This window comes from Schistocerca gregaria, chromosome 4 (assembly GCF_023897955.1).
Source record: "Schistocerca gregaria isolate iqSchGreg1 chromosome 4, iqSchGreg1.2, whole genome shotgun sequence".
Classification (NCBI taxonomy): Eukaryota; Metazoa; Arthropoda; class Insecta; order Orthoptera; family Acrididae; genus Schistocerca; species Schistocerca gregaria.
Window position 1 is genome coordinate 204,338,102 of NC_064923.1, and position 27,741 is coordinate 204,365,842.

General features: G+C 44.2%; 1 protein-coding gene across 1 annotated transcript; it reads right to left on the reverse strand.

The window, feature by feature from the left end:
- Positions 1-237: 237 nt before the first annotated feature.
- LOC126267189 (trypsin-7-like) lies at positions 238-27,741 on the reverse strand. Its single transcript, XM_049972157.1, has 7 exons — positions 27,657-27,741; positions 24,801-24,873; positions 19,072-19,234; positions 11,004-11,212; positions 6,062-6,267; positions 4,570-4,627; positions 238-605 (listed from the first exon to the last, which is right to left on the reverse strand). Exons 1-7 carry the CDS (start codon positions 27,723-27,725, stop codon positions 481-483), a joined length of 903 nt encoding a protein of 300 aa, XP_049828114.1. The 5' UTR covers positions 27,726-27,741; the 3' UTR covers positions 238-480.

A 27,741-nucleotide genomic window follows, 5' to 3' on the forward strand; every position in this document is an offset into this window, starting at 1 on the left:
ACCAAGATGGCTGTTGGTTGCAGTAGTTCCTTGGAGATGAAGAGGCTTGCACAGGATAGTTTAGCATGGAAAAGTCAAACCAGTCTTTGGACTGAAGACCACTACAACAACATCAAAAAATCACTAGAAACTAAATCAGAACCGTTGAATCTGGCTCATCTTAGATAGGAAAGTAATAACATAAGCACCATGCCACCTCACTTTGTAAGAGCAATGCCGTAAAAAATAACAAAAACATTTTGTTTTTTCAGTGCAGTTTTATTGATCCAATAAACATTAGTAAAATACATCAGAGCTGTAAGACAGTGAGTGTAATATTTCTCTTAGAGAAAATTTTTGCGTACTTGCATTAGGATATGCAAATAATTATTTAGTTGCTTAACGTGCTGGAATAAATTAGCTGGTGAAGAGGCGAGACGTGGCTAAAAAGGTGCGAGGAGAACTCCTTGTCCCAGGTGGGTGCAGCGACAGTTGGCCCGCCTACGGAGGCGCGCAGAGGCAGTCCCCGGCGAGGCGCTGGTGCAGCCATGGCAGGTAGTTGGCCACTCGCGTGTAGATGCCTGGGTAGTTGGGACGCGCGCACCCGCGACCCCACGACACGATGCCTACGGCACACACAGCACAGCACACGGTCAGGCAGCTGGCCCGAAACAGAGTGGATCTCTGGGCAGGTGAGGGGTATGTAAAAATTAAGTTTTAACAAAATGTCAGTTTGGTTTCCAGAAGGGTTTTTCAACGGAAAATGCTGTATACACTTTCACTAATGAAATATTCAATGCTCTGAGTAACCGGAAGTCACCCGTTGGAATTTTTTGTGATTTCTCAAAGGTTTTTGATTGTGTAAATCATGGAATACTTCTAGATAATCTCAAGTACTATGGTATGAATGGGACACTGCTCAAATGGTTTAAATCATACCTAACTGAAAGAGTGCAGAAAGTTGAAATGAGCAGTTCACATAATATGCAAAAAACGGATGATTTCTTAAACTGGGGAACAACCAAGAATGGGGTGCCGAAAGATTCAGTCTTGGGTCCTCTGCTGTTCTTAATATATATTCATGACTTGACATTCTGTATTCAACAAATTGCAAAGCTGGTACTTTTTGCCGATGATACAAGTATAGCTATCACACCAAAAGGACGAGAATTAACTGGTGAAATTGTAAACGATGTTTTTCAGAAAATCATTAAGTGGTTCTCTGCAGGTAGGCTCTCATTAAACTTTGACAAAACGCAGTCAATACAGTTCCCCACAGTAAATGGAATGCGCCATTGATAAATATATACTTCGATCAGAAATCGATAGCTAAGGTAGAATATTCAAAATTTCTAGGTGTATACATTGATGAGGGGTTGAAATGAAAAAACACCCTGAAGATCTGCTAACACGTTTTGAGTTCAGCTACTTATGCTATTAGAGTCATTCCAAATTTTGGCGAGATACATCTCAGTAAATTAGCTTACAACGCTTATTTTCATTCTCTGCTTTCCTATGGCATCATATTATGGGGTAACTCATCAATGAGTAAAAGAGTGTTCATTGCACAGAAGCGTGTAATCAAAATAATTGCTGGAGCTCATCAAAGATCATCCTGCAGACACTTATTTAAAGAGCTAGAGATCTTCGCTGTAGCCTCACAACATATATATTCACTTATGAAATTTGTTATTAACAATTCGAAGGAATTCAAACGTAATAGGCTACAACACTAGGAGAAAGGATGATCTTCACTACTCAAGGTTAAATCTAACTTTGGCTCAGAAGGGGGTAAATTATGCTGCCACAAAAGTCTTTGATCACTTACCTAATAACATCAAAAGTCTGACAGATAGCCGTATAGCATTTAAAAGGACATTAAAAAAATTTCTTAATGGCAACTCCTTCTACTCATTAGATGAATTTTTGGATATAGTAAGTGGGTAATTTCCCCAACCCCCCCAAAAAATTAAAAATGTTAAGTGTCATGTAATACTTTGTGTAATCTAATCTCTTGTATAGACACCTTTTATTAACCCGACACGTTACATATCATTACGAAGTGTCGTTTTCATGATCTATGGAACAAGTACTAATCCAAACTAATCTAATGCGTTCTAAGTTAACTAATTGTTCTTGGTGTTCAAGTACAGGAAGCACAGGTCAGGTGAACTGAGACCAGTCGTCACCGTTGACTCGTGACGTACCAATGTTAAGGCGTGTGGCGTCATACAGGCGTAAACAGGACGAGATCTGAAACCTGACAATATTTGCTTTGCATCTACATTTTCTTTTTGGAGAGTACCGCGTCATTATAGTTAATAAGCAAGTACTCAGGAAGGTCCAGTGTGCGCTGTAATTATCGTATGGCAGCGGAACTTGGTACATATGATAATGCGTTAATGTGGAACCGATTTATGCCGGAAAACATCAGTTTCCATTTTGGCCACGAGGTGCAAATGTGGCACTGTACACTGATTTTATGACGGTGTGACACACATGCTGGCATTTAACGAGCCATAATGTGATTGAACGATGTGGCTATCGAGAAAAGAGACTGTGCGCTGTTGGTGCAACTCTTATGTGAAGGCAGCAACTACAGTGGTGTATTGAGAGAGTATTGCCGAGTGAAAGCTCTGGGGAGACTCCCAACGTCATTAAATTACTTAAAGAAGATAATGAAATTCGGAAAAACTCGTGAGCTTCGTGTGACGCCAGTAAGATAATCGATGTGTGAAGACGTTCGTAACTGCCTGGTGCACATCCTTTTCCGACAGGAATCGTCGACCCTTCAAGGCTTTTTTTAAGGGACCGAAGGCGCGATAATCGCATGGGGAGAGATCAGGACTACAGGACGGGTGATCGAGTGTCTCCCTCCTGAGTTGGTGTAACTTCTGCGTTCTGACATTTGTGATATTGGGACTGCTCTATCATGAAGCAGCACACCCCTTGCTCACAATGGTGTTTTCGACAGAAGTGTTGCCCCATACACATTCTTTATTCTCCGTTGGATGTCTAGTGCTGCCAAGAAAAGAGAGCAGCACGTTGGTCCTATTTGGACACATTTGGTAATAATGTTGGCGTAGTTGTCGTTTCCGTATTTACGGTACGCACATCGGAAAAAGACAAATACCACACCGCCGGCCGGAGTGACCGAGCGGTTCTAGGCGCTACAGTTTGGAACTGCGCTACCGCTACGGTCACAGGTTCGAACCCTTCCTCGGGCATGGATGTGTGTGTTGTCCTTAGGTTAGTTAGGTTTAAATAGTTCTGAGTTCTAGGGGACTGATGACCTCAGAAGTTAAGTCCCATTGTGCTCAGAGCCATTTGAACCCATCGAATACCACACCAATCCCTTTCCTATATCTCTTTGCTAACATACCCGCATAAGCTGCAACAACGCTCTCAAATGTCAACTTTTTGATTGACCATTATGTATCACAACTGACTGAGTTTAGTCCCATAGGTTTTTACCACAAATTTACGAAAACTCACTGATCTGGTTCAACAGAAACTGACCGCATAGTACGTCAAATTCCTATCATCAATAATATTCTAGCGCTTAAGAAGAGGTTCACCTCTCCGCATAGTGGCGGCAGTAATATTTGGATTGCTGACGCTCTGTTATAAACGCCAAATCATTTCGTAGTTACATAATACTCTGGATCGTAATATTCTTGTGTTTTTGTTGGTCATTCGTACCTTGGATACGTAACTTGTGCTCGCTGCTTTGTACTCTTTCACGGTAGAGACGTAAGTTCGGAAGGATAAAGAACCTTAGGGGCCGAGAAAAAGTCAAACTGTACGCGTCAGCGTTCGACTGCAGAACCTCTGTGGTCCATCATGATTCGATATTTGTTTCCTAAAACACACCCATAATCAAAATAAGCAATTATTCCTATAGTATAACCATATTTCGTACATTTGATCTGAGGCTGAAAGTGTAAAATAAGTTGGAGAGCTTATTTTCATCTAAGGTTCTCATCTCCAATGAAACGGGTATGATACTGGATTTGAAATTTAATTGGAACAGTTGTTAACTTCGAACTGTTACAGGCCAGAAAAAAAGAGGATAAAAATGGATTAAGCACACATGAACATGGAAAACCACTCTTATCCGATGACTAACTTAGTTTGCTATGTCTGTCAGTACTAGCTTTTTGTTGGTGTCATCAGTTTCCTGACTGATTTGATGCGGCCTGCCTCCGATTTCTGGCGTGCAGCAACTTCTTTATCTCAGAGTAGCGCTTGACTTGCACCCATCGTTCACAGGTATTCATTTGATATCTCAGTCTTTCCTTACTGTTTTCTCTCTCTGTACCTCCCTCAAGTACCATGAAAGCTATTCCTTGATGTCTTAACACACGTCCTATCAACCTGCCCAGTACTACTAGAGACGGCTTAAAGTTTGCTTGGGCGAATTTCTTACATTCCAGGCAGTTCAGTAATTCTTTACCCCCAATGGAATACTAATAATGATGACTGAATCCCTGTTCAATGGATAAGTTTTACTTTTATTAAAAGTGCACCGAGATATGGATTGTAACAGGCTAATTTGCTTAGATTAATTTTGTATTTGACAACACTTACCGATTACTTCCATGCTTCCATTTTTGTTGTCCACATGGAGCGGGCCGCCGCTGTCACCCTGAAAAAAATTGTTGAAGTATTATTATTGCAGACGCTCAGAATGCTACTAAAGATGTACAAAATGAGAGTTTTTTTATTACAAGTATGTTACGATTTTAACATTCGTTTAGAAACCCACATGCAGTTAATTAAGACTAGTCAATATTATTCAGTGTTGAATTTATCTACTTGTTACCACGACGACAACTGTCTTGTTTACGTTTATATACTGTAAGCACTATGCTCAAAGGCACTATCTTGTAACGAAGCGCTGATTTTTTTGAAGCAGAAGGGAAGGATGTTGCGTAAAACAACTGAACGAGTGAGATACGTATATCTAGACTAAAAGGTTACTAGTAACTTCCACCATGGATAAAGGATAAAACAGACTGTCAATGTAAAATGTTCAACCATCAAACACAAAGAAAGAAAACCACAAGAAAGCAGAATATCGCGTTGCTTCAAGGGCAGAGACAAATGTATTCTGCTGCACGTTTGATAGATTTTGAAGATATGTCTGCAGAACAAAGGACGCAGCTCCTTGCATTAACTGATAGATGTGTAGCAGAAGGGACTATGGTTAGGTAACTAAGAATGTAGATAGTATTTATGCTTTTATAGCACTAATATTACGTCTAATATTAGCGGGAAAGTTTACTTTTGAGCCCTTAAAGCGAACATAAGACCTCAGAATCTGAAGCGAGGTGTACAGTCGGGTGAAATAAAATACAGAACTGAACCCCAGAGCGAGGTGTTGTTTCGCTTCTTATCAGACAGTCAAAAGAATGATTTTAGTGCATGATGATTGAATATCATGTACTCAAATACAGGAAATTCGTGCGCTGTGGGGCAGAAGAGGCAGTTTTAATTTATGAGGTATGTTGCGCAAGAAGCAACAGAAGTTCAGATGCAATGAATGTGATGGACGGTTATTAGAACGGAGAAAACTATGACCGATGAAGATGTTAAAATTCGTAGAAACCTTGCCATAACGTTTAGAGTAGGGAAAGATAACTAACCACTTGCTAGTTCCATTGTTTCTCTGTAACTATGGTACTGTCGCTTGTTTACGTTTTTTGTAACCATTAACAATGTTTATTCGGTCAACATTCCTTCAAGAAAAGTTTCAAAAGCAACTGCTGCTCCTACTAAACGTCTGAAAAAACAGTGATACTGAAGATCTAAAATAATATCAATGCTAGTGAGGCCGATTAGTCTTAGTGGTCGCAAAAAATTGTATCCTTTGTCGCAAAAAAAAGTATCTCTTGGCGCTGTTCATGAAATGAAAAATAAACATACCCCAAATGGTCTTAGGATGAGTACAGTAAACCAGAAATGTGAAAGTGTATCTTCCAGTACACTCAAGAATCGTCCAAAAAAGTCTCGTGTTACACGTAAAACTGTAGCGGACGATTCGCGCTTGGTACCACAGTGGCTGGTTGCGCTTACGTACCTGGCAAGCGTCGCGCTTGCCCTGCGGGTAGCCGGCGCAGATCATGTTGTCGGTGATACGCTCGCTGGGGTACCCGGCGCGCCGGCACTTCTCCATCGACATGATGGGCACCGCCACTTTGCGCAGCGTCGCTGACGTCGGCTTCCGCTCCTCCACGCGGCCCCAGCCAGTCACGATGGCCACACGGTCCGTGTAGTCTGCCGTGTCTGCGAAACACGCCCTCCTGTATTGCCCGTGCAGTGACACAACATTTTCATATACACTCCTGGAAATGGAAAAAAGAACACACTGACACCGGTGTGTCAGACCCAGCATACTTGCTCCGGACACTGCGAGAGGGCTGTACAAGCAATGATCACACGCACGGCACAGCGGACACCCCAGGAACCGCGGTGTTGGCCGTCGAATGGCGCTAGCTGCGCAGCATTTGTGCACCGCCGCCGTCAGTGTCAGCCAGTTTGCCGTGGCATACGGAGCTCCATCGCAGTCTTTAACACTGGTAACATGCCGCGACAGCGTGGACGTGAACCGTATGTGCAGTTGACGGACTTTGAGCGAGGGCATATAGTAGGCATGCGGGAGGCCGGGTGGACGTACCGCCGAATTGCTCAACACGTGGGGCGTGAGGTCTCCACAGTACATCGATGTTGTCGCCAGTGGTCGGCGGAAGGTGCACGTGCCCGTCGACCTGGGACCGGACCGCAGCGACACACGGATGCACGCCAAGACCGTAGGATCCTACGCAGTGCCGTAGGGGACCGCACCGCCACTTCCCAGCAAATTAGGGATACTGTTGCTCCTGGGGTATCGGCGAGGACCATTCGCAACCGTCTCCATGAAGCTGGGCTACGGTCCCGCATACCGTTAGGCCGTCTTCCGCTCACGCCCCAACATCGTGCAGCCCGCCTCCAGTGGTGTCGCGACAGGCGTGAATGGAGGGACGAATGGAGACGTGTCGTCTTCAGCTATGAGAGTCGCTTCTGCCTTGGTGCCAATGATGGTCGTATGCGTGTTTGGCGCCGTGCAGGTGAGCGCCACATTCAGGACTGCATACGACCGAGGCACACAGGGCCAACACCCGGCATCATGGTGTGGGGAGCGATCTCCTACACTGGCCGTACACCTCTGGTGATCGTCGAGGTGACACTGATTAGTGCACGGTACATCCAAACCGTCATCGAACCCATCGTTCTACCATTCCTAGACCGGCTAGGGAACTTGCTGTTCCAACAGGACAGTGCAATTCCGCATGTATCCCGTGCCACCCAACGTGCTCTAGAAGGTGTAAGTCAACTACCCTGGCCAGCAAGATCTCCGGATCTGTCCCCCATTGAGCATGTTTGGGACTGGATGAAGCGTCGTCTCACGCGGTCTGCACGTCCAGCACGAACGCTGGTCCAGCTGGGACGCCAGGTGGAAATGGCATGGCAAGCCGTTCCACAGGACTACATCCAGCATCTCTACGATCGTCTCCATGGGAGAATAGCAGCCTGCATTGCTGTGAAAAGTGGATATACACTGTACTAGTGCCGACATTGTGCATGCTCTGTTGCCTGTGTCTATGTGCGTGTGGTTATGTCAGTGTGATCATATGATGTGTCTGACCCCAGGAATGTGTCAATAAAGTTTCCCCTTCCTGGGACAATGAATTCACGGTGTTCTTATTTCAATTTCCAGGAGTGTATTTTCCATTAAAACCATTCTAAACACGCTGCTGTAATGCTCAACTGTATCACATATATCAGCACCTGTTGCTCGATGTCTACACTACTGGCCATTAAAATTGCTACACCACGAAGATGACGTGCTACAGACGCGAAATTGTCACAACAGGAAGAAGATGCTGTCATATGCAAATGATTAGCTTTTCAGAGCATTCACACAAGGTTGGCTCCTTTGGCGACACCTACAACGTGCTGACATGAGGAAAGTTTCCAGCCGATTTCTCATACACAAAGAGCAGATGACCGGGGTTGCCTGGTGAAACGTTGTTGTGATGCCTCGTGTAAGGAGGAGAAATGTATACCATCACGTTTCCGACTTTGATAAAGGTCGGATTGTAGCCTATCGCGATAGCGGTTTATCGTATCGCGACAATGCTGCTCGCATTGGTCGAGATCCAATGACTGTTAGCAGAATATGGAATCGGTGGGTTCAGGAGAGTAATAAGGAACGCCGTGCTGGATCGAGATGACTGGCATCTTATCCGCTTTGCTGTGACGGATCGTGCAGCCACGTCTCGATCCCTGAGTCAACAGATGGGGACGTTTGGAAGACAACAACCATCTGCACGGACAGTTCGCCGACATTTGCAGCAGTATGGACTATCAGCTCGGAGACCATGGCTGCGGTTACCCTTGACGCTGCATCACAGACAGGAGTGTCTGCGATGGTGTACTCAACGACGAAGCTGGTTGCACGAATGGCAAAACGTCATTTTTCGGATGAATCCAGGTTCTGTTTACAGCTTCATGATGATCGCATCCATGTTCAGTGACATCGCGGTGAACGCACATTGGAAGCGTGTATTCGTCATCGCCATACTGGCGTATCACCCGGCTTGTTGGTATGGGGTGCCATTGGTTACACGTCTCGGTCACCTCTTGTTCGCATTGACGGCACTTTGAACAGAGGAGATTACATTTCTGATGTGTTACGACCCCTGGCTCTACCCTTCATTCGATCCCTGCGACACCCTACATTTCAGCAGGGTAATGCACGACCGCATGTTGCAGGTCCTGTACGGCCTTTCTGGATACAAAAAATGTTCGACTGCTGCCCTGGCTAGCATATTCTACAGATATCTCACCAATTGAAAACGTCTGGTCAATGGTGGCCGAGCAAGTGGCTCGTCACAATACGCCAGTCACTACTCTTGATGAACTCTGGTATCTTGTTAAAGCCGCATGGGCAGCTGTACCTGTACACGCCATCCAAGCTCTGTTTGACTCAATGCCCAGGCATATGAAGGCCGTTATTACGGCCCGAGGTGGTTGTTCTGGGTACTGATTTCTCAGGACCTATGCATCCAAATTGCGTGAAAATGTAATGACATGTCAGTTCTAGTATAATATATTTGGCCAATGAATACCCCTTTATCATCTGCATTTCTTCTTGGTGTAGCAATTTCAATGGGCAGTAGTATATGTCTGTTTGACATAAATTGCAAATGCAGCCACTGTAGGAATCAAATACCCCTGATAACCCCTGATAAATACCGACAGCGAGCCGTCGACTACCAGTGATTCCATAGCACAACATCACTTGGAGCTCCATCGCCCGCAAAAACGCTGACATCGGTACCAGGATAATTGCGTGCGGAGAATGAACAGTTGTGGTTTCTTGAAGAGGGCCTCTTGAGACAATGACCTACTTTCTTTCTAGGTTGATGAACATATTCGGATCACGAGATACGTTACATTATCCTATGGATTTTTTAAAATATTACCCATCAGGAAATGGTCTATATTGGCATGAGCTGCGGTACTGAATGCGTAACTTCTTCCATTTTATGCACTGATGGAACAGTCAGCATGTACCTTGTCTCAAAATCTGATGATGCTGTGAACTTCGAAACCAGCTACGGAGAAGTAAGTTATTACAGCGAAGGCTAAGTGGATGTTTTTCTAACATCATGACATAGTCCTTACGGCAGCATTACTTGAAAGGTGCAGTAGTTTCCATTTCATGTCAAGGAATCCCTAAACTAACGTACGTTCTAGAGATGTTACTTTTGAATATGTTCTGATGCTCAAAATGTTCGTACACTTTAAACCTGAAACATATTTTTCGACAAGATATATACAATTGCTCAATTCTAAAAGTCTACTGTTAAATCAAACATTTGCTCCTAGAACAATTATTTTTAAAATGAGTACTGAACATCACAAACTGCCGGCTTCGACTGACGTTCCTCTGTCTCTCACCTTTCTTTTCACGGTGAGCTCATCTCGTTTGTAGAAATTGCACCACCACTTGTTGACACAAGAAATTTTCTCCCTATGCACCATGTGCAGTATTAAGTTTGTTGTGATCAGCACATTCACAAACATAATTCCCTGATGAACAGCCCCCCCCCCTTATCTCCAGCAGAAGATTCATTCACTTCCTGAGCCTACAATAACTGCTTGGGGAAAGGGGTACTTTAGCATACTATGATGCATCTACCCCTCAAGTACCAAAAACCACAGTACGAGCCTTCTACAGGGTGATCAAATTAAAACAGGTCCAGAAATTTTTGATGCATTTTAAGAGCAGCAACGCATCTTACATCATCCACCCATGTGGCAGTTGATGCAAAGTGGTTTGCCTGTCTTAAGATGCGTGACAAACTATCTGGTTCTCTTTCATTTTGCACATCCTGTAGAAACATCCAATTAGTACACTGGGTGATTTAGCTGCCCCTACCTACGGGATTCATGCAACCCACAACGCCCTCATAAGCTGCACTTAAATATTTTCATATTGCCAGGCTTTCTACGTGCAAAATATTAGACCTACAGAAAAAATGAACAGGACCCTTTGTACAAAATTTAATGTAGTTAAATTTTCCACAGGGACACGTTTTCGCTAGAGGCCGGAGTTTTAGAATTATTCACGAAAAATATACAAAACTGACCTTCAAATGCGTTTTCCTCGAATAAATCGAAATCCAGCGAAAATATAGCCCATTTCAAAATTTAGCTACATCAGTTTTCCAATATAAATGTTCTGTTCGTTTTTTTCTGTAGAACTAATGATTTGGGTGTAACGAGTGAGAGAATATTAAAATCTCGTGCACGGTTTTCTGAAGACGTTGTCGTTTGCATAAATCACATAGATCGTGGCAGCCGACTCACGCCGTGTTGTTCATTTCTTGTTTCATTGTGAGTGTGTTGCGGCAGGTTCGAGTCAGCCTGTACGTTTTCTTATACCTACTGGCAGTGTAAGACGCGGTACTCACTGTCTACGGGGAGACAGGCCGGGCGCACGCTGGTGCCGAAGTCGACGGGCTTGTCGAGGCGGATGAGCGCGATGTCGTGGTTGAAGGTGAAGATGGAGAAGTTGTCGTGCCGCTGCCACTCGGTGACGCCGCGCTCCAGGCTGACGCTTTCGTTCTGCACGCCGCGGTCGTGCTCGCCCAGCGTCACCAGGATGTCCTGCGACCGCAGTCTGCGCACGCCGTGACGTCACATACAGTTAAGTACACACACACTGACACCGGGGTGTTTAGGCCATCAGGCACCCGGCTTGCTCACTGGGCCTTGAATACCAAGGACATCAAAGAAACAGCTCCATTCTGATACAGCGCCTGACCACTAACAAGGGCCGGAAACCTATAGAATAAAAATTTATGGATTATGTGTGTTCGTAGGAAGCAGAAATGCGAAGAAGGGTCCGAACACAAATCCTCTGCCATCTGCAAAACGTTACAGGAAGTCTGGAAACATTTGGCGTTTCACAAAGTGTAACAGTAGTACCTCGTATTGGACAGGTAAGCAAATGGAGGAAGTTCTTGATATTTGCAACGAAATGTTGGTGTAGAAAGGACACTTTGAATTTTACACCCGTCGAAGTCGAGGTGGTTACAGACCCAGAAGTATCTCGGGTGCACAACAATAAGGTAAGAAAACAGTCATGGCTTTGCTGACGAAGCCAAAATCGTTTGAAGTGACTTCATTTAACAATGGGATGGAACAGCTGCGGCCATCGGAGATCGTAAATGGGCGCTCCAACTACACGAACGCTACCCTTCTATAGACAGTTTAAGTGCATTCTATTCTGTTTACACCATTTTCTGCTGTTGTTGATATTACCATCTACTCGTCTGACGGTAAATCCATGTCTTCTTTCCATTTCGCTTCATTGACCCGAACTGTCTCTACGTTGAACATTCCACGCTCCGACTAGTAGAATTTTACATTATTGTTTATTCAGTTCTTCTCTCATGGTCACCTCCCTCTTCGCTTTCCCCTCCCAGAGATCCAAATGGGGTCTAACCCATTATGCCAATTGAGAGAGATCATCACGACACTTTTTCAGCTACTGGCCACATCTCCTGCGGATATACATTAGGTGTGTTCCATGAAGTGGTTCCCACTGCGTTCTGCATCCTTACGTCCTTGATCATTACTGATTCTTCCACATTTTAGGGACAGTTTCCTACCCCTATGGCTAAAGAAGGTACTGATACTCTATCCGCTACAAGGCTTTTTATATTTTGATAAATCGCATTTTATGACACACTCATAACTGGTTTCGGCCCGCCCCGCAGTGGCCATTGTCACATGCTATGGGTAGCATTTGGTGAACAAATGGCCACGAGTTGTGATCTAGATATTATAAGTCAATCACCGTTGCCTTATATGAAATGTTGATTTTCCCCAAAATAATAGTCTATCTACTGCTTTGCCATTGCCGCCATTCCTGGCGATTTTTATTCAAACGTTTAGGAGTAACAGGGTTCTAACCCCCTACTGAAGCTATTCAGGGTCTAGAGGTAGAATCTTAGACTAGTAATCGAAAGGTTCTGGGTCCCGCGTTCGAGCCCAGCTACTGCTAAGCTTCTGAACAAAAATCATCGCCATGACGGCCGAAGACTTCCAATCCGAGAAATTACCTTCGTTCTACGAAAGACCTTTTCAAAAAGGGCGATGGAGCGGACAGAGTTTCATAGACCCCGGGCTTTTCGATTAACAGCCAAAGACCACAGGCATTTCAAAATATAACATGAAAGTGGAGATTTGCTAAAGAACACAAGGGTACACTCTCCCCGGCGTCGTTAGTATGAGCGAAGTTGGGCTACAACTGCAGCAACCACAGAAGTCATTTCAATCAGTGACGACGTTAGAAATGACTGTTGGTTTCGTTACGCTTTTACACCCACAGAAGCCACTAACAATACTCTCTACAGAACACACTTTACGTATGATGACAGAATTCGTGGGCACATCTAAAATCTTGTAATACTTCGGAAGTCTTTCAGCTATGACGTTTCTAGTGTACAGCATCTCCATAAACTGCCGACAAGCGATAGAGAAGCGCTTCCCCGTGAGGTTTTGGCCTCCAATATCAAAGATCTTATACGCACCTCTACAGGGCAGAATCGAAATTGCATCCATGTACACATCGCCTCACGTGGATACACCAAGAAATGAACAGGCTAATAAACTGATTTAGGAAACAGTCATAGGAGAAATACTAGAAACAGCGGGCACAGGCCTTCTCATCGGCAACACCAGACTCACCCACGAGCCTGTCCGAATGTATGTATGATATCCCACAGATGATAAACCATATTCTCAAGGAGTATGCTCCTCTTGTCAAAATTAACGCGAGAGCTTGGAATGAGTAAATGTCGATTCATAGTCGTGGACGATGGGATAGCTGCTGAACAGTTAATTGCTTTCGTGAGAGATAACGAATATAATAACAAAATTTAATATCCTTAGCAGTCTCATGTCGACTTCAGGTGTAAGTTTGTAGGGACGCAGGTTATCTGGCCACAACAAGGGTGTGAGGACGTATCGCCCCATACCACCACGTTCCACTACATTCTTTTTCAGCTAATGATCTTTTTAGTTCCATTGAGTCTTATTTTCATTCCTCAATGTAGATAATAAATATTTAAAGAATACCCTGCGTTGATGGCATTGAGGTGTGCACTGCTGTTACGTCTCTAACCACTGCTGGTATAAAAAAATAAGCATCTGACGTTTAAAGTCTAATGTTTTTGCAGCAAGCAGTGTCTGGAAACAACCTCCTCAACTTCCACATCTGTCTATCCTCCAGGGCGATAGATCACTTTAAAGTCTCTAACGTCCACACCTGGGATATCTCTAAGCAAGTCAAAAACTTTTTGTTTAACTTTAATTAGAGAAAGAGCTACGTTTTATCTTGAAACAAAGAGAGATTTTAGAGTCTGGAAAAGTTTCCTACTTGAGCACGGACATGCACACAGCTTTGCATAGCGTAAGTGACAGCACAGTGGAAGCCGGCAATACCAGGGTTTCTTTGGTGTATCCGTCTCTAATATGATCACTGTGACGGAACGTTAAGCACTAATCTTCCGTCCTTCGATTGCTATATTGCTGACGGGAGCAGCTCGGCGCTCTGGCTGTCAAGTGAGAACTACTTGTTATCGGACTGTAGTCCTTTGGAGCTTCTAGCTGTGACTGCTTCCACACTGGCACCTTGCCGCCTCTCCTCCAATAAGCCAGTTAAAACTGCTACCGTTCAAACTAATCCATAAAATGCTTCATTTAGGTGAGGCACAGCAGATTTTAGCTACTACGACTACATGGGATACAAAAACATTATTCTCTCATTCCAAATCAGCGTATTAACTACATGTCCAGAGAAAGAAGGTGTTCGTCTAAATGCTGTTCAGCCCCTTTATGACAAGACTGCCTGTGATTTATGTGTATTTATCGAGAATATAGTCGATATTGGACTCATTTCACTCTCTACTTGGGGCGTTCTCATCATTAACGACTGAAATACAGCTACGTACTGCACACGCACTAACTGAAAAGCCACATGATTGATTCCACGCCTGAATGTAGCAAGGAAAGTGCAAACAACAACATACAGAAAGGACAGCATTCTAGGTCATTAACAACTCGTTAATGTAATTCACTCCTGTCTTTCCGTTCACATGACATCTGTAGATCGTAGCCCTCAGCATGACGTAAGTACAGGAATGTAAGTACTGCCTTTGCACTCTACAGACAAAGAGGACTACGGTACGTGCGGCGAGAGTTCGCGAAGTGAAGTCTTTTGTGGCTGACAAAGCGGCGAGGCCGCCGCACGCCACGCGGGGCAACTGGAGTGTTGTGCGGTGTGGTGACCTTGGCAACGCGACCGCCACGGGGTCAGTGCCGCGCCGTGCGCAGCCAAACGGCACCTGGCGGGCGGACACAACACTAGCGGTCGCAAAGTTGCCACGCACAGTAGTATCGACGTCACAGGGTGACACACTGGTGAGCCATGACATTATGACCACCTGCTCAAAAACTTGTTTGTTCGTCTTTGGAAAGACATAGATCAGTGATTCCGCGTATGACAGATCCGACAGCTGGTTGGTAGGTTTGTGGAGATGTGTGGCATTAGAAGTCTACGCACAGGTTATGTAATTCGCGTAAATAACGGGCCACTGATCTACGTACGCCGTAATGGCGCTCGATGAACAAAGTAAGGGCATATGGACTATCAGACCAATTGTGTGATTGGATTGAAGAGTTCCAGAACGCAGCATGTTATTCTCAATGGAGAGAAGTCTTCCGCAGTAAGAGTGATTTCAGGTGTGCCGCATGGGAGTGTCGTAGGACCGTTGCTATTCACAATATACATAAATGGCGTTGTGGATGACATCGGAAGTTCACTGGGGCTTTTTGCGGATGGTGCTGTGGTATATCGAGAGGTTGTAACAATGGAAAAGTGTAGTGAAATGCTGGAGGATCTGAAGCGAATTGACGCGTGGTGCAGGAATGACAACCGAATCTCAATGTAGACAAGTGTAATGTGCTGCGAATACATAGAAAGAAAGATCTCTTATCATTTAGCTACAATATAGTTGGTCAGCAACTGGAAGCAGTTAATTCCATAAATTATCTGGGAGTACGCATTAGGAGTGATTTAAAATGGAATGATCACATAAAGTTGATCGTCGGTAAAGCAAATGCCAGACGGAGATTCACTGGAAGAATCCTAAGGAAATGCAATCCGAAAACAAAGGAAGTAGGTTACAGTACACTTATTCGCCCACTGCTTGAATACTGCTCACCGGTGTGGGATCTGTACCAGATAGGGTTGACAGAAGAGAGAGAGAAGATCCAACGGAGAGCAGCGCGCTTCGTTACGGGATCATTTAGTGATGCGCGAGAGTGTTACGGAGATTATAGATAAACTCCAGTGGGAGAATCGGCAGGAGAGCCGCTCAGTAGCTCGGTACAGGCTTTTGTTGAAGTTTCGAGAACATACCTCCACCGAGGAGGCAAGCAATATATTGCTCCCTCCTACGTATATCTCGCGAAGAGACCATGAGGATAAAATCAGAGAGATTAGAGCCCAGACAGAGGCATACTGACAATCCTTCTTTCCACGAACAATACGCGACTGGAATAGAAGGGAGAACAGATAGAGGTACTCAAGGTACCCTCCGCCACACACCGTCAGGTGGCTTGCGGAGTATGGATGTAGATGTAGATAGCTCCATAGGATTTACATGAGGCGGATTTGGTCACAGAGACATCGACTTGAGTTCACTGTAATGCTCCTAAAACCAATGTAGCACCCTTCTGGCTCCGAGACACGGACAATTATACTGCTGAAAGATGGCATTACAGTCGGGGAAGACGTCAAGCATGAAGGGATGCAGGTGGATCGCAGCTGTCAGCGTGTCTTCCAATACTACCAAAGCTGTCTTGCAACCCCAGGATGTCTCCCATAGCATAATACCGCTACCACCTGCCTACGTCAATGGCGCGCTGCACGTTTCGAGCCGCGTTCACCTCGATAGCGGCGTTTGTGGAGACAACCATCGATTTAATGTGGCAAAAATGTGATTCACCCAAAGAGCGAACACGGTTCCATTGATCGACGGTCGAATGATGATTGTCCCGTGCCCACGGCAATCGTAACTGACGATGTCGTTGGGTCAACATGTGAACTTGTAGGGGTGGTCTGCTGCAGAGCTCCATGTTCAACAATATACCATGAACTATGTGCCCCGAAGCACTTGCGCGTGGGCCAGCGTTATGCTCTTTCAGCAGACATGCCATAGATCTCCATGTGTCCTACTTTACAGAGCAAACAAGCCTCTGAACCTCACGGTCTGAAAGTTTTCTTCTTTGTTATTGACCTCAAACATTATACAATGTGGGCAGAATAAAACCTTGCCCAGAAAATATTTAATGTACCTTAAAATAGGCAATTCAACTTACATCATTCATTCCCAGATCAGGTGATGTAAACTAGGTTGCCTATCTCAAGGTACAAGGGATATTATCTGGGCCAGTTTTATTTTCCCTGTCCTGTGTGAAATCTTGAATCTGCAACTTCGGAAAAGTCTACGACCACAAGTTAAGTACTAGGTGAACAAAAAGTCAGTATAAATTTGAAAACTGAACAAATCACGGAATAATGTAGATAGAGAGGTACAAATTGACACACATGCTTGGATTGACATGGGGTTTTATTAGAACGAAGAATTATAAAAAGTTAAAAAAATGCCTACAGATGGCGGTTCATTAGATCAGAGTAGCAACAATTAGCATAACAAAGTAAGACAAAGCAAAGATGATGTTCTTTACAGGAAATGCTCAATATGTCCACCATCATTCCTCAACAATAGCTGTAGTCGAGGAATAATGTATTGTGAACAGCACTGTAAAGCATGTCCTGAGTTATGGTGAGGCACTGGCGTCGGATGTTGTCTTTTAGCATCCTTAGAGATTTCGGTCGATCACGATACACTTGCGACGTCAGGTAACCCCAAAGCCAATAATCGCACGGACTGAGGTCTGGGGACCTGGGAAGCCAATCATGACGAAAGTGGCGGCTGGGCACACGATCATCACCAAACGACGCGCGCAAGAGATCTTTCACGTGTCTAGTAATTTGGGGTGGAGCGCCATCCTGCATAAACATCGTACGTTCCAGCTGGTGTTCATCACCAGGCTGGGGATGATGCGATTCTGTAACATATCGGCGTACCTCTCACCCGTCACGGTAGCAGTTTCGCTGTCGAGCGCTATCTATCGGGCATTTTGTGAACTTTGTTTTTTTTTGTTGTTGTTCTAATAAAACCCCATATCATTCCAAGCACGTGTGTCAATTTTTACCTCTCTATCTACATTATTCCGTGGTTTATTAAGTTTTCAAATTTGTTGTTGTGGTCTTCAGTCCTGAGACTGGTTCTATGCAGCCCTCCATGCTACTCTATCCTGTGCAAGCTTCTTCATCTCCCAGTACCTACTGGAACCTACATCCTTCTGAATACGCTTAGTGTATTCATCTCTTGGTCTCCCTCTACGATTTTTACCCTTCATGCTGCCCTCCAATACTAAATTCGTGATCCCTTGATGCGTCAGAACATGTCCTACCAAACGATCCCTTCTTCTAGTCAAGTTGTGCCACAAACTTCTCTTCTCCCCAATCCTATTTAATACCTCCTCATTAGTTATATGATGTACCCATCTAATCTTCAGCATTCTTCTGTAGCACCACATTTCGAAAGCTTCTATTCGCTTCCTGTCCAAACTAGTTATCGTCGATGTGTCACTTCCATACATGGCTACGCTTCATAAAAGTACTTTCAGAAATGACTTCCTGACACTTAAATCTATACTCGATGTTAAGAAGTTCCTCTTCTTCAGAAACGCTTTCCTTGCCATTGCCAGTCTACATTTTATATCCTCTCTACTTCGACCATCATCAGTTATTTTGTTCCCCAAATAGCAAAACTCCTTTACTACTTTAAGTGTCTCATTTCCTAATCTAATTTCGTCAGCATCACCCGACTTAAATCGACTACATTCCATTATCCTCGTTTTGCTTTTGTTGATGTTCATCTTATAGTTTAGTCTCAAGACACTACCCATTCCGTTCAACTGCTCTTCCAAGTCCTTTGCTGTCTCTGACAGAATAACTATGACATCGAAGAACCTCAAAGTTTTTATTTCTTCTCCTTGGATTTTAATACCTACTCCGAATTTTTCTTTTGTTTCCTTCACTGCTTGCTCAATATACAGATTGAATAACATCGGTGAGAGGCTACAACCCTGTCTCACTACCTTCCCAACCACTTCTTCCCATTCGTACTCCTCGACTCTTGTAACTGCCTTTTCAAATTTATACTGACTTTTTGATCACCCTGTGTATCCACTGCGTCGATTTGAGACTCTATTGGTGGGCCTCGTCAATAACGTCAAAATAATGAATGTAGCTGGATCCCAAGCTGCATCAATCAGCTGACGGACTGAAGACGACAACACTTACGAGCGAGCAGAAGTGGGCGTCGGTGCACTCACCCGTCGACGCAGTGCGCGGCGGTGAGGACGTGGTGCCTGGAGATGAGCGTGCCGCCGCAGTAGAACTTGCCTCTCCGGCTCAGCGCCGCCACCCACGGGAACTCGTTGACGCGCGTCACGTTGCCGCCCACGATGCGCTGCCGCCGGTTCGGTACGCCGCACGCTGCAACCAAAGCGGCGTTAACCACCACCACTTAGACTACAGGCCTGCACGCACACTTGTGATGTCACATACTGATGGCCGGCTCTGTATAGGAACGTTCCCGTTAAGCACTCTGCAGCTAAACGAACTTTACGAGTTTTAGAGCTGAGACCGCATAGAGATTCTCGTGCTTTCCTCTTCTACATGTTCTTGTAATGAAAGTACGGAAATTTATATGAGTGCGTAAAGTAACTGAACAAAACTACCCTATGTTATTTCAAGATGTAAAATTATTTTGACGATTTGCCTCAAATACGCGTTTCTAGGCTTGAATAGAAACTGTAATTTTAAATTCCGTCTTTTACCTCAGGAGCTACGCTTTCTTGCAGTAAAAAATCGCCAATATGCAACAACAAGCAGACGTTTTCGGTTTTAAATAAAGCATATGGAGCTCCTACAGAATTTAAGAATTTCTTTCCCTGGTTATTTTCGTAAATTCTTCCTCTCCACTTCAAAATTTGCTGATCTCACACGAAACTTAAATCATTCGACGAAATGGAGCACCTCCTGACATAATGTTTAATAAATAAAAAAAAACAAAAAAATATTTTGTTTCCCTGTTTCTTCAGAACTTTAGAACCTTAAACATGAAAACATAGTTTCTCCTATATCCTTCGTGTCACAGAGTGCTGTTAATTTAATCATAATGCACTTAATTCGAAATTCTGCTTTCTATACTGCTTAATCTGTCGAGCACTGAACTCATTAAAGCAATTTTCTAAGGTAGTTTACTCAAATTGAAATTATTTCCGAACAGTTGTATATGTAAAACTGAACAAAATCATTCTGTACCTCTCCCAAATAAAATTACTGAAAACTCAATAATCTGGTAGGAATGATAAGGAATACTAAACATTTTCGAGTCACACTAATTAATATAACTATTCTGTGTGACAATAGTTGCAAATATGGGAGACATTCACAGCCAGCTTCGTATTAACCTCGCAGCAATGGTCCAGAATTAAGAAACAAATGATACTGGCACGTGATACATAACTGCTTTTAAAAACAATTGGCAAATGTGGTGCAATGGAAACAAATAACACGCTACAAATTTTTTGAATGATGCGTAGAGACAAATTCCTGTCTGGGAATAGCTGCAATTCAGCGATTTCTCAAGTTCACACATTTGGGAAATCGAAACATGTGCACTTTCATGCCTTTTTGGGATTTATAATTTCCCCGGCAAAAGGGAACGCAGCACTTTTATTCCATACTTCGAAGAACTGTAGGCGAATACTGTATGAAATATATATCACTATCACGTGTCACACAATTTCAACACAACATACACGCCAACAGGTCTGCCGACTGAAGATAAGATGGCCAACAGTTTGTGACGTCAAGTGCCAATATGGCCGCTGTGCGTAGGCCTTGTATCTAGAAGGCTTTGCGTTAACTCGCTGCCTGCAGGCGTCAAACTCACAAACTCAGCGCACCGCCGCCTGCCCTTGCGCCACCGTTGTTGTCTCGCGGAGGAAAAGCCGGTTTTCCCACCTCGCACATTGCTGCAAGTATTACTCTGTGTGTCCTACGTTCCTAATGGATTTAAAGTGTTGATGTGGAAAGCCATGCACAAGGTTATTCATAAATACCTCCAGCGTTTCATAAGACGTCTGCGAGAAAACCGCCTGATACAAAGCAGACATGTATCACTGGACAGAGCTTCATGTGAAGTTTTAATTCATGCTCAAGAAGAGATACCCACTACAGGTCTTAACTTTGTTACGTGTTATCGAGACCATGCGTATACGAGGGCAAATCACAAAATCTTTTCCCCCATTTTTTTAAGCAAGTTACGGCTATAAATGAAAAGTCAGCATATTCATTCCCAGCGTTGGACATCTCTCGTTTTGTGCCGGCCTTATCCGCTGGTAGCTCCGCCGCACGGCGCTAGTGTCACTTGTTAAAGATGGCCGTTGTGTTTCACATGTCCACGGCTTTGTAGCAACGAAGTGTGATTAGTTTTCTATGGAGCAAAGGACGAACGCCCATCGAGATCTTCAGGGAAATGCGGCCCACTTATGGGGAAAACTGTCTCGCTTTGAGAACTGTGAGGTAGTGGCTTTATGAGTTCGACAAAGGCCGTGAAGTCTTGCACGGTAGTGTTGCATGGAGGCCGTGTTCGGCGGTGTCTGAAGACAACATTTTCCGCGTGGATGCAGTAGTGAAAGCACATCGGCAAGTGCACATCACGGCCATTTGCCAGGACATTGACATATGTGGCATTGCTAGGGCATCGTTCATTGGTCCTTAGCGTATCAGAAGATTTCATGTTGGTGAGAGCCTAAGCGAATTATGTTTTACTCTGAATCACCTGGAACGGTGCTCCAAGGAGGGTGAAGGTTACCTGCGCTGCATTGTTACTGGCGTGGATACCGCATTTCACACCGCAATCCAAGCAGCAGAGCATGGTGCGGAAACATAAGTGCTAGCCTGTGACAAAAAAATTTCGTTCAGCGCCATCAGTTGCGAAAGTGATGTTAACTACCTTCTGGGACAGCCGTGGACCGCACCTGCTGGATTTTATGCCACAAGGTGCAACCGTCAGTGCCAACAGTTACTGTTCCACACTGTCACGTCTATAGGCTGCCATCAGGAGGGCTCCGAGGGTTTCTCGATGTGAATAGCGTGATTCTGCTCCACGACGAGACCATATGTAGTAATCAGAACTGCCGAAAAGTTCCAGGAATGTCACTGGGAAATTCTGGACCGCCCATCATACAGTCCAGATCCCGCCACTAGTGATTTCCACGACTTTGGATCGCTGAAGAACTTTCTGGAAGGACAGCGATTCACGGACACAAATGAAGCCAAGACAGTGGTTCGTTAGTCAACGGACAAATGCTACCACAGAGGCATCTCAAATTCAGTGGAACGATGGGACAAATGTATGAACCCATGTGGGGACTGTATGGAAAAATAGTGCAGGGACGTAGAATACGATGTATATTTGTCATTACCTGTAGGTACCCTACTTTGGCTAATAAAAAAATGAGGCGAAGCCTTTCTGATTTGTCCTCGTATTTGAACACACAGTTAAGAATTATTAAACTCGTCTGAATAAGTAACTTGCTCCCCGCCGAAGACGGCTGCTGGCATTCGTAAGGCATGCAGTGTTGCGTGCTGTGACGCTCGCCATAGGGCCTGTATATCTCGTTGGCTCCGGTACTGTCGCATCGAATTGTTTTGGGCCTGCAGACAGGCAACATAGGGAACAGATTTCAAAAGTGGACTACTGTCGTTGCGAAAGCGAGTATCTAAGTTTGCTGCCTTATAATCGGTGCACATATTTCGTGCATGTAATGGGAATTGAAACTTGGTGAGACTCTCTGTCCATTGATATGTGTCCATTTTATGTATGACTTGTATTTCGCGCAGTCATCTCCTGGCGCCCCAGCATTGCTCAAAATAAGTCCTGTATCACAAGTGTATATGCGAACACGCTTGTGTTTAGATTCAAGAGGGGCAGGGAGTGAAATAGCAATCTGCAATATGTGGAATCAAAATCTGCCGCTAGGTAACATCCCACTCCATGCTTGAATGCTCACCACATGGTGGCAGACACAGTGCTGCTCGAAACTCTCCCACTTGTGGACGGCATCCATCTGAGGTCACCGAATATGTGAGGAGGCTTCCTGTAACGTCATCCTGTAAATTTTAAGTGGCTCCAAGCGCGATAAATCGGTCTCATGTCAATAGGTACCGTAGGCGATTCCGTTCAGTTGATACCCGGTACTTGGATGAAGGCGTTCAAGAGTGGGTGCGGTACGATTGTGCATTGTCACCTATGAAGAAAAATCATCGCCGAAATGCCGCCTGTATGGGTGGAAAATAAGTTGGTGTACTGTGACCAGATGCGCCACAGCTTAAGTTGCTTCGGCAGTGATGAAAAGCAACGGCACCCGTATATGATATTGGCCCAAAACATGGCTGACCACCTCCCTGTAGGAACTATGGGACTACATGCCTGGGACGAGCACTGGTGCGGTGATCACTGTTCTACAACTATCAGCAGGCGCTAGACAAAGCCTAGACTCGGCGGTGAAGAGAATCCGTTGCCAATGATTCCTGTTCCATTTATTATTTAGGTATTATTTTTCCTACCTTTTCACCGCACCGTGGTTCTGTTGGAAGGAGGGGGGGGGGGGGGGAGGGACGGTCTTTATTCCTACATCTATAGGCCCAATATATCGTGTAGAGACGATTCGTTATGTCAGGTTCTACTCAGTCTTCTCAATTGACTCGTAAAAGGTAGCGCACCGGTCTAGGATCAACTATGAACTATAATTTGTAAATAACGGACGTCCATTAAAAGTCAGGTCGTTATTTCTTTGTCTCGTGTTTGTGGTTGAAAATTTTAATGACGGCGTTATGTTGTACACCAATTCGGCGGGCAGCATACAGTGATTCCCTTCTTGCTGCAAAGTAACAATGGCCCTTCGAGACATGTTGACTCAACAGTCTGCACAAGCCATTTTGTCCAGTTAACAGGGAAATGTGTATCTCATGATTGGCTGGGAGTCTCTCAAGAGGTGCTTGAAGTGCTCTCGTTAGAAATGTCATCGCTAGAGAATGTATCAGAATTTCGTTTGTTAGGCAAGTGTGGAACAGTGCCCACTCAGCCTCGTGAAGCTAAATCAGAAATTGCTTTGGAAAATGGAATTGACCTGCACCTCGCCGAAGAGGGGAATACCAATAAAATACACAGACACATAACACACACCATTGTAAGAAACACACAGATATTGAAAAATGCAGTCGCTGACAATATTATAGGTAAATAAGAATTATTAGTTACATATCCGCTTCTGGATAAAGTAAAACGTTTAGAAAGTTAGTTTTTTTTTGTGCACTGAATGCAGTGCTCGTGCGTCTTTCACTTAAGAGAAAAAAGAAAATGGGAACATGCTTATAGCTTGTGAAGCAATTATTAATGATTTTTATGTTGATTAAACCGCTATACAGAAAAGGTGGTCACGCATGTTTCGATAACAGCAGGTGTATCGTGCCGTAACGAATGCTTGCTCAGGGAACCGCCCTCGTAATTGGAGGCGCGCAGGGTGGTGTGTTATTAGAGCCACGCGATCTGCATGCAGCGCAACTCTGTGGCGCGGTCTGCAGCCTAGATGGGATCTCGTGACCGAGATCCCCGTGAGAAGTAATTCAAGTCATTTCGGTAAATTTAATATGCGTAGATTAACAGATATTGTCTCACTGTTTCACGTCGTGAAATTTATTTCTGTGTTCTAATTAGAACCGTCAGTGCAAAATACTTTTCCACAGGTAAATAAAAGGTGATTTCCAGAAATCATTTAATTATTCTAACTAAATATCAAAATATCGTAGACTGTGTAACTAATTCAGCACTTTATAAAACATTAGTGAAAGTTATTAAGATAGGTGCCTAAATGTTGACGGCAGGGTCGTGCAAGTCCTTTATTTTACGGATGCGTGAAATATGGCACATCCTTTCTTCTCAGGGAACTCATATCGTCTACTGCACCCACGTATCGTAAATACTCACAGCACTGGCAGTCCTGGCCCGAAGTCTGGTTGTAGTGCAACTGCACAGAAGACGCAGGCCGATTCGGTGGGATCTGCAAAAAATAGTAACAGGTCATCACTGGTGTCTATCTGAAACCTCACACACCACATTCTCATACAATGAAAGCTTTCACGACTGGATGTTTCAGCTGCCGAGAATTCTCCCGGGTTGTATGGCCGTGGTCCATGGAACTCATCTATCCCTGACGTTTCGTCCAAAGCTACGTTGGACATCTTCGGAGGTGCTCCTAGTTGTGCTGAGTCTTGCTGGCAGTCGACAAGACTCACCACAACTAGGAGCACCTCCGAAGATGTCCAACGTAGCTTTGGACGAAACGTCAGGGACAGAAGAGTTCCATGGAGTATGACCATACAACTGCGTAATAATTCTCGGCAGCTGACACCACATTCTAATTTTATCTATATTTTGTGCTATCGTAAGGGGTTTCTATGTTGTTCCTTGCCTCCTCGAGTAACTTTCTGAAAACAAATCTGCTTCCCGAGTGGGAAGGCGTTCTGGTCCCCGGCATGAATCCGCCCGGCGGATTAGTGTGGAGGTCCGGCGTGCCAGACAGCCTGTGTATGATTGTTAAGGTGGTTTTTCATCTGCCTCAGAAAATGCTGGCTGGTTCCCCTTATTCCGCCTCATTTACACTATGTCAGCGATTTCTGCACAAACACTGTCTCCACGTACGTGTACACCATAATTACTCTACCACGCAAACATTTGGGGCACACTCGTCTGTTATGCAACGTTGCCGAGGGGGAGGTGGGGGGGCATGTCTACTGGCGGTCGAATCGCACAATAACCCCCTGGGCTCGGTGTGGGCAGGACGAAGCCTCTCCATCGACGCAAGACAAATCATGGCTCGTCACAATATAAACTGAATTACTCTCAAACAAGGTAGTATTCTACATACATAACCCTTTACATCTTTATAATGAATAGCTATGTATAGTATTTCATTTTCATGTCAATTGACCTCTTTGAGTAGAATGCCTACTTTGGTGCCTTTGTGAGAAGTGTAGAATGATAATTCAATGAATAAGGAATTTAGTGATAAGTGCAATACAATGTATGACAGATCTGCTGTAACTTTCGGATTGTATCGGAACCAATACTAGGGATGTGTCTACAATTTCATCTGCTCCTGTTTGTTATTTACCAAACACTTAAAGGAAAAGTATGCAAGGTAAATATGCTGAATATTTTTACTGTCTGCATACGTCTTACAGCTGAACCGAAATGACTAGCAATAACAAGCATTGGTGAGAGAGTTGTGTCGCTCAGCGATCCTAACACCGCAGTTAGCGCCCTGGTAACGACTTGTGTACGAGGTAACGCTACTGGGCCTTCGAAAAGTCTCTAATTTGGACAATATATTACAAATTTCTTATATAAGGTCCGTGTGTAGCCTACTTGCGTTAAGCACAACATGCATGAAATTTTGGAGCTCATGTTATTTGTAGGCTGTTTGTATTGGAGCCCGTACATTTTCTTAGGTTGGAAATGAAAGAGTCCTGTGGATTACGGAGTATCGCAAATATTTTCATAAGTACTGAACAAACTATTGAATCTTGAGCTCGAAATAAAGAGAGCGAGCGAGCTGTCGTAATGGGAAAACACGGGAATAGCGTTTCAAAGGATGGCGGTTCGAATCCCTGTGTGGTCATCTTGACGTAGTTTCCGAATGAAATTATTGCCGCCATTGGATTTTAAGTTTTTATCACCTTTCTGTTTCTATATCGCGATTTCAGCTGTAGATCCACTTACAAGCGTGGGAAACCCACAAGTCAGTAAATATCAGATTTGTCTGAATGACATATCATCGTTGAAATATTACAGTGCATAATACTTCGATGATGTTATGTCATTCAGATTTGTATATCATTTTCTGGCATTTTTTCAAATTTGCACCTGATAATGGCTCTACAGAAGGGATCACAACAGTGAAATGAAAAAATAATTTAAAAAAGTACAGACAAGTAGTGACGTTGATTTCATTGAAACATTGTATTATGACTGCAGTCCACAAATGAGTAAAAGTCATAATTTTGATTTAAATTTTTCCTGTTTGCCTAAGTCACTTGAAGAAAATGCCAGGATGAGTCTTTTGAAAGGTCATGACTGAGTTCCTTCTGCATCCTTGTGCAATCCGAGCTTGTGATCTGTCTTTAATTACCCTGTTGTTGTCAGGATATTAAACTGTAATATTCTTACCTTCTTCGAAATAAACAAACGTAGGAGCTATATATCCAACATCTACAGAATATGTTACTCATTTGCATGTTAGAAATATGTGTTATGGTACCCAAGTGAGTGTCAAATTGCCAATAAGAAGACTCAAGATACAATCCCTGGACCTGTCTAAAATTGGTTCTTTCTCTTATCGCTTTTTTCACCTCAGGCATTGATATCCTACTGAGAAAGATGTCAAGCTGGATGGTTGTTTCGATCACACTTTACACTCTATGTCCCCTCTATAATCAGCTGGTAAGTCAGGTCAAATGTCATAGGACGACAAGAGCATCTTCTATTCCTATAGGACCATGCCTAGTTAAGCACTGTGGTGTACAATCCCTCAGGAGAGAGCTATAGTTTTGCTGCACATAATGGGCAGTCATCTGAGTCTGATGGAGGAAAGGTAGAAGTGTCATACTGAAGCAGAAATGGAGTTCCAGTGAGATCTAATCACAGTATTATTGAATCCCTCCATTCACTTTGCCTGGTACATAAATACTGTAACACTGCCTTCTGATGAAGAGCGCATCCGTCAGAACAGTTTTTTTCACTAGGTACCAGCGTCTTGTTCAGTGCCCCGCCCACTGGACTCACCTGAGCAGAGTGTGCAGCTGTCGCGAAAACGATGGCGGCCAGACACATTGGCGCTACGCTCGTGATCATGGTGCCGTTGGTGCTG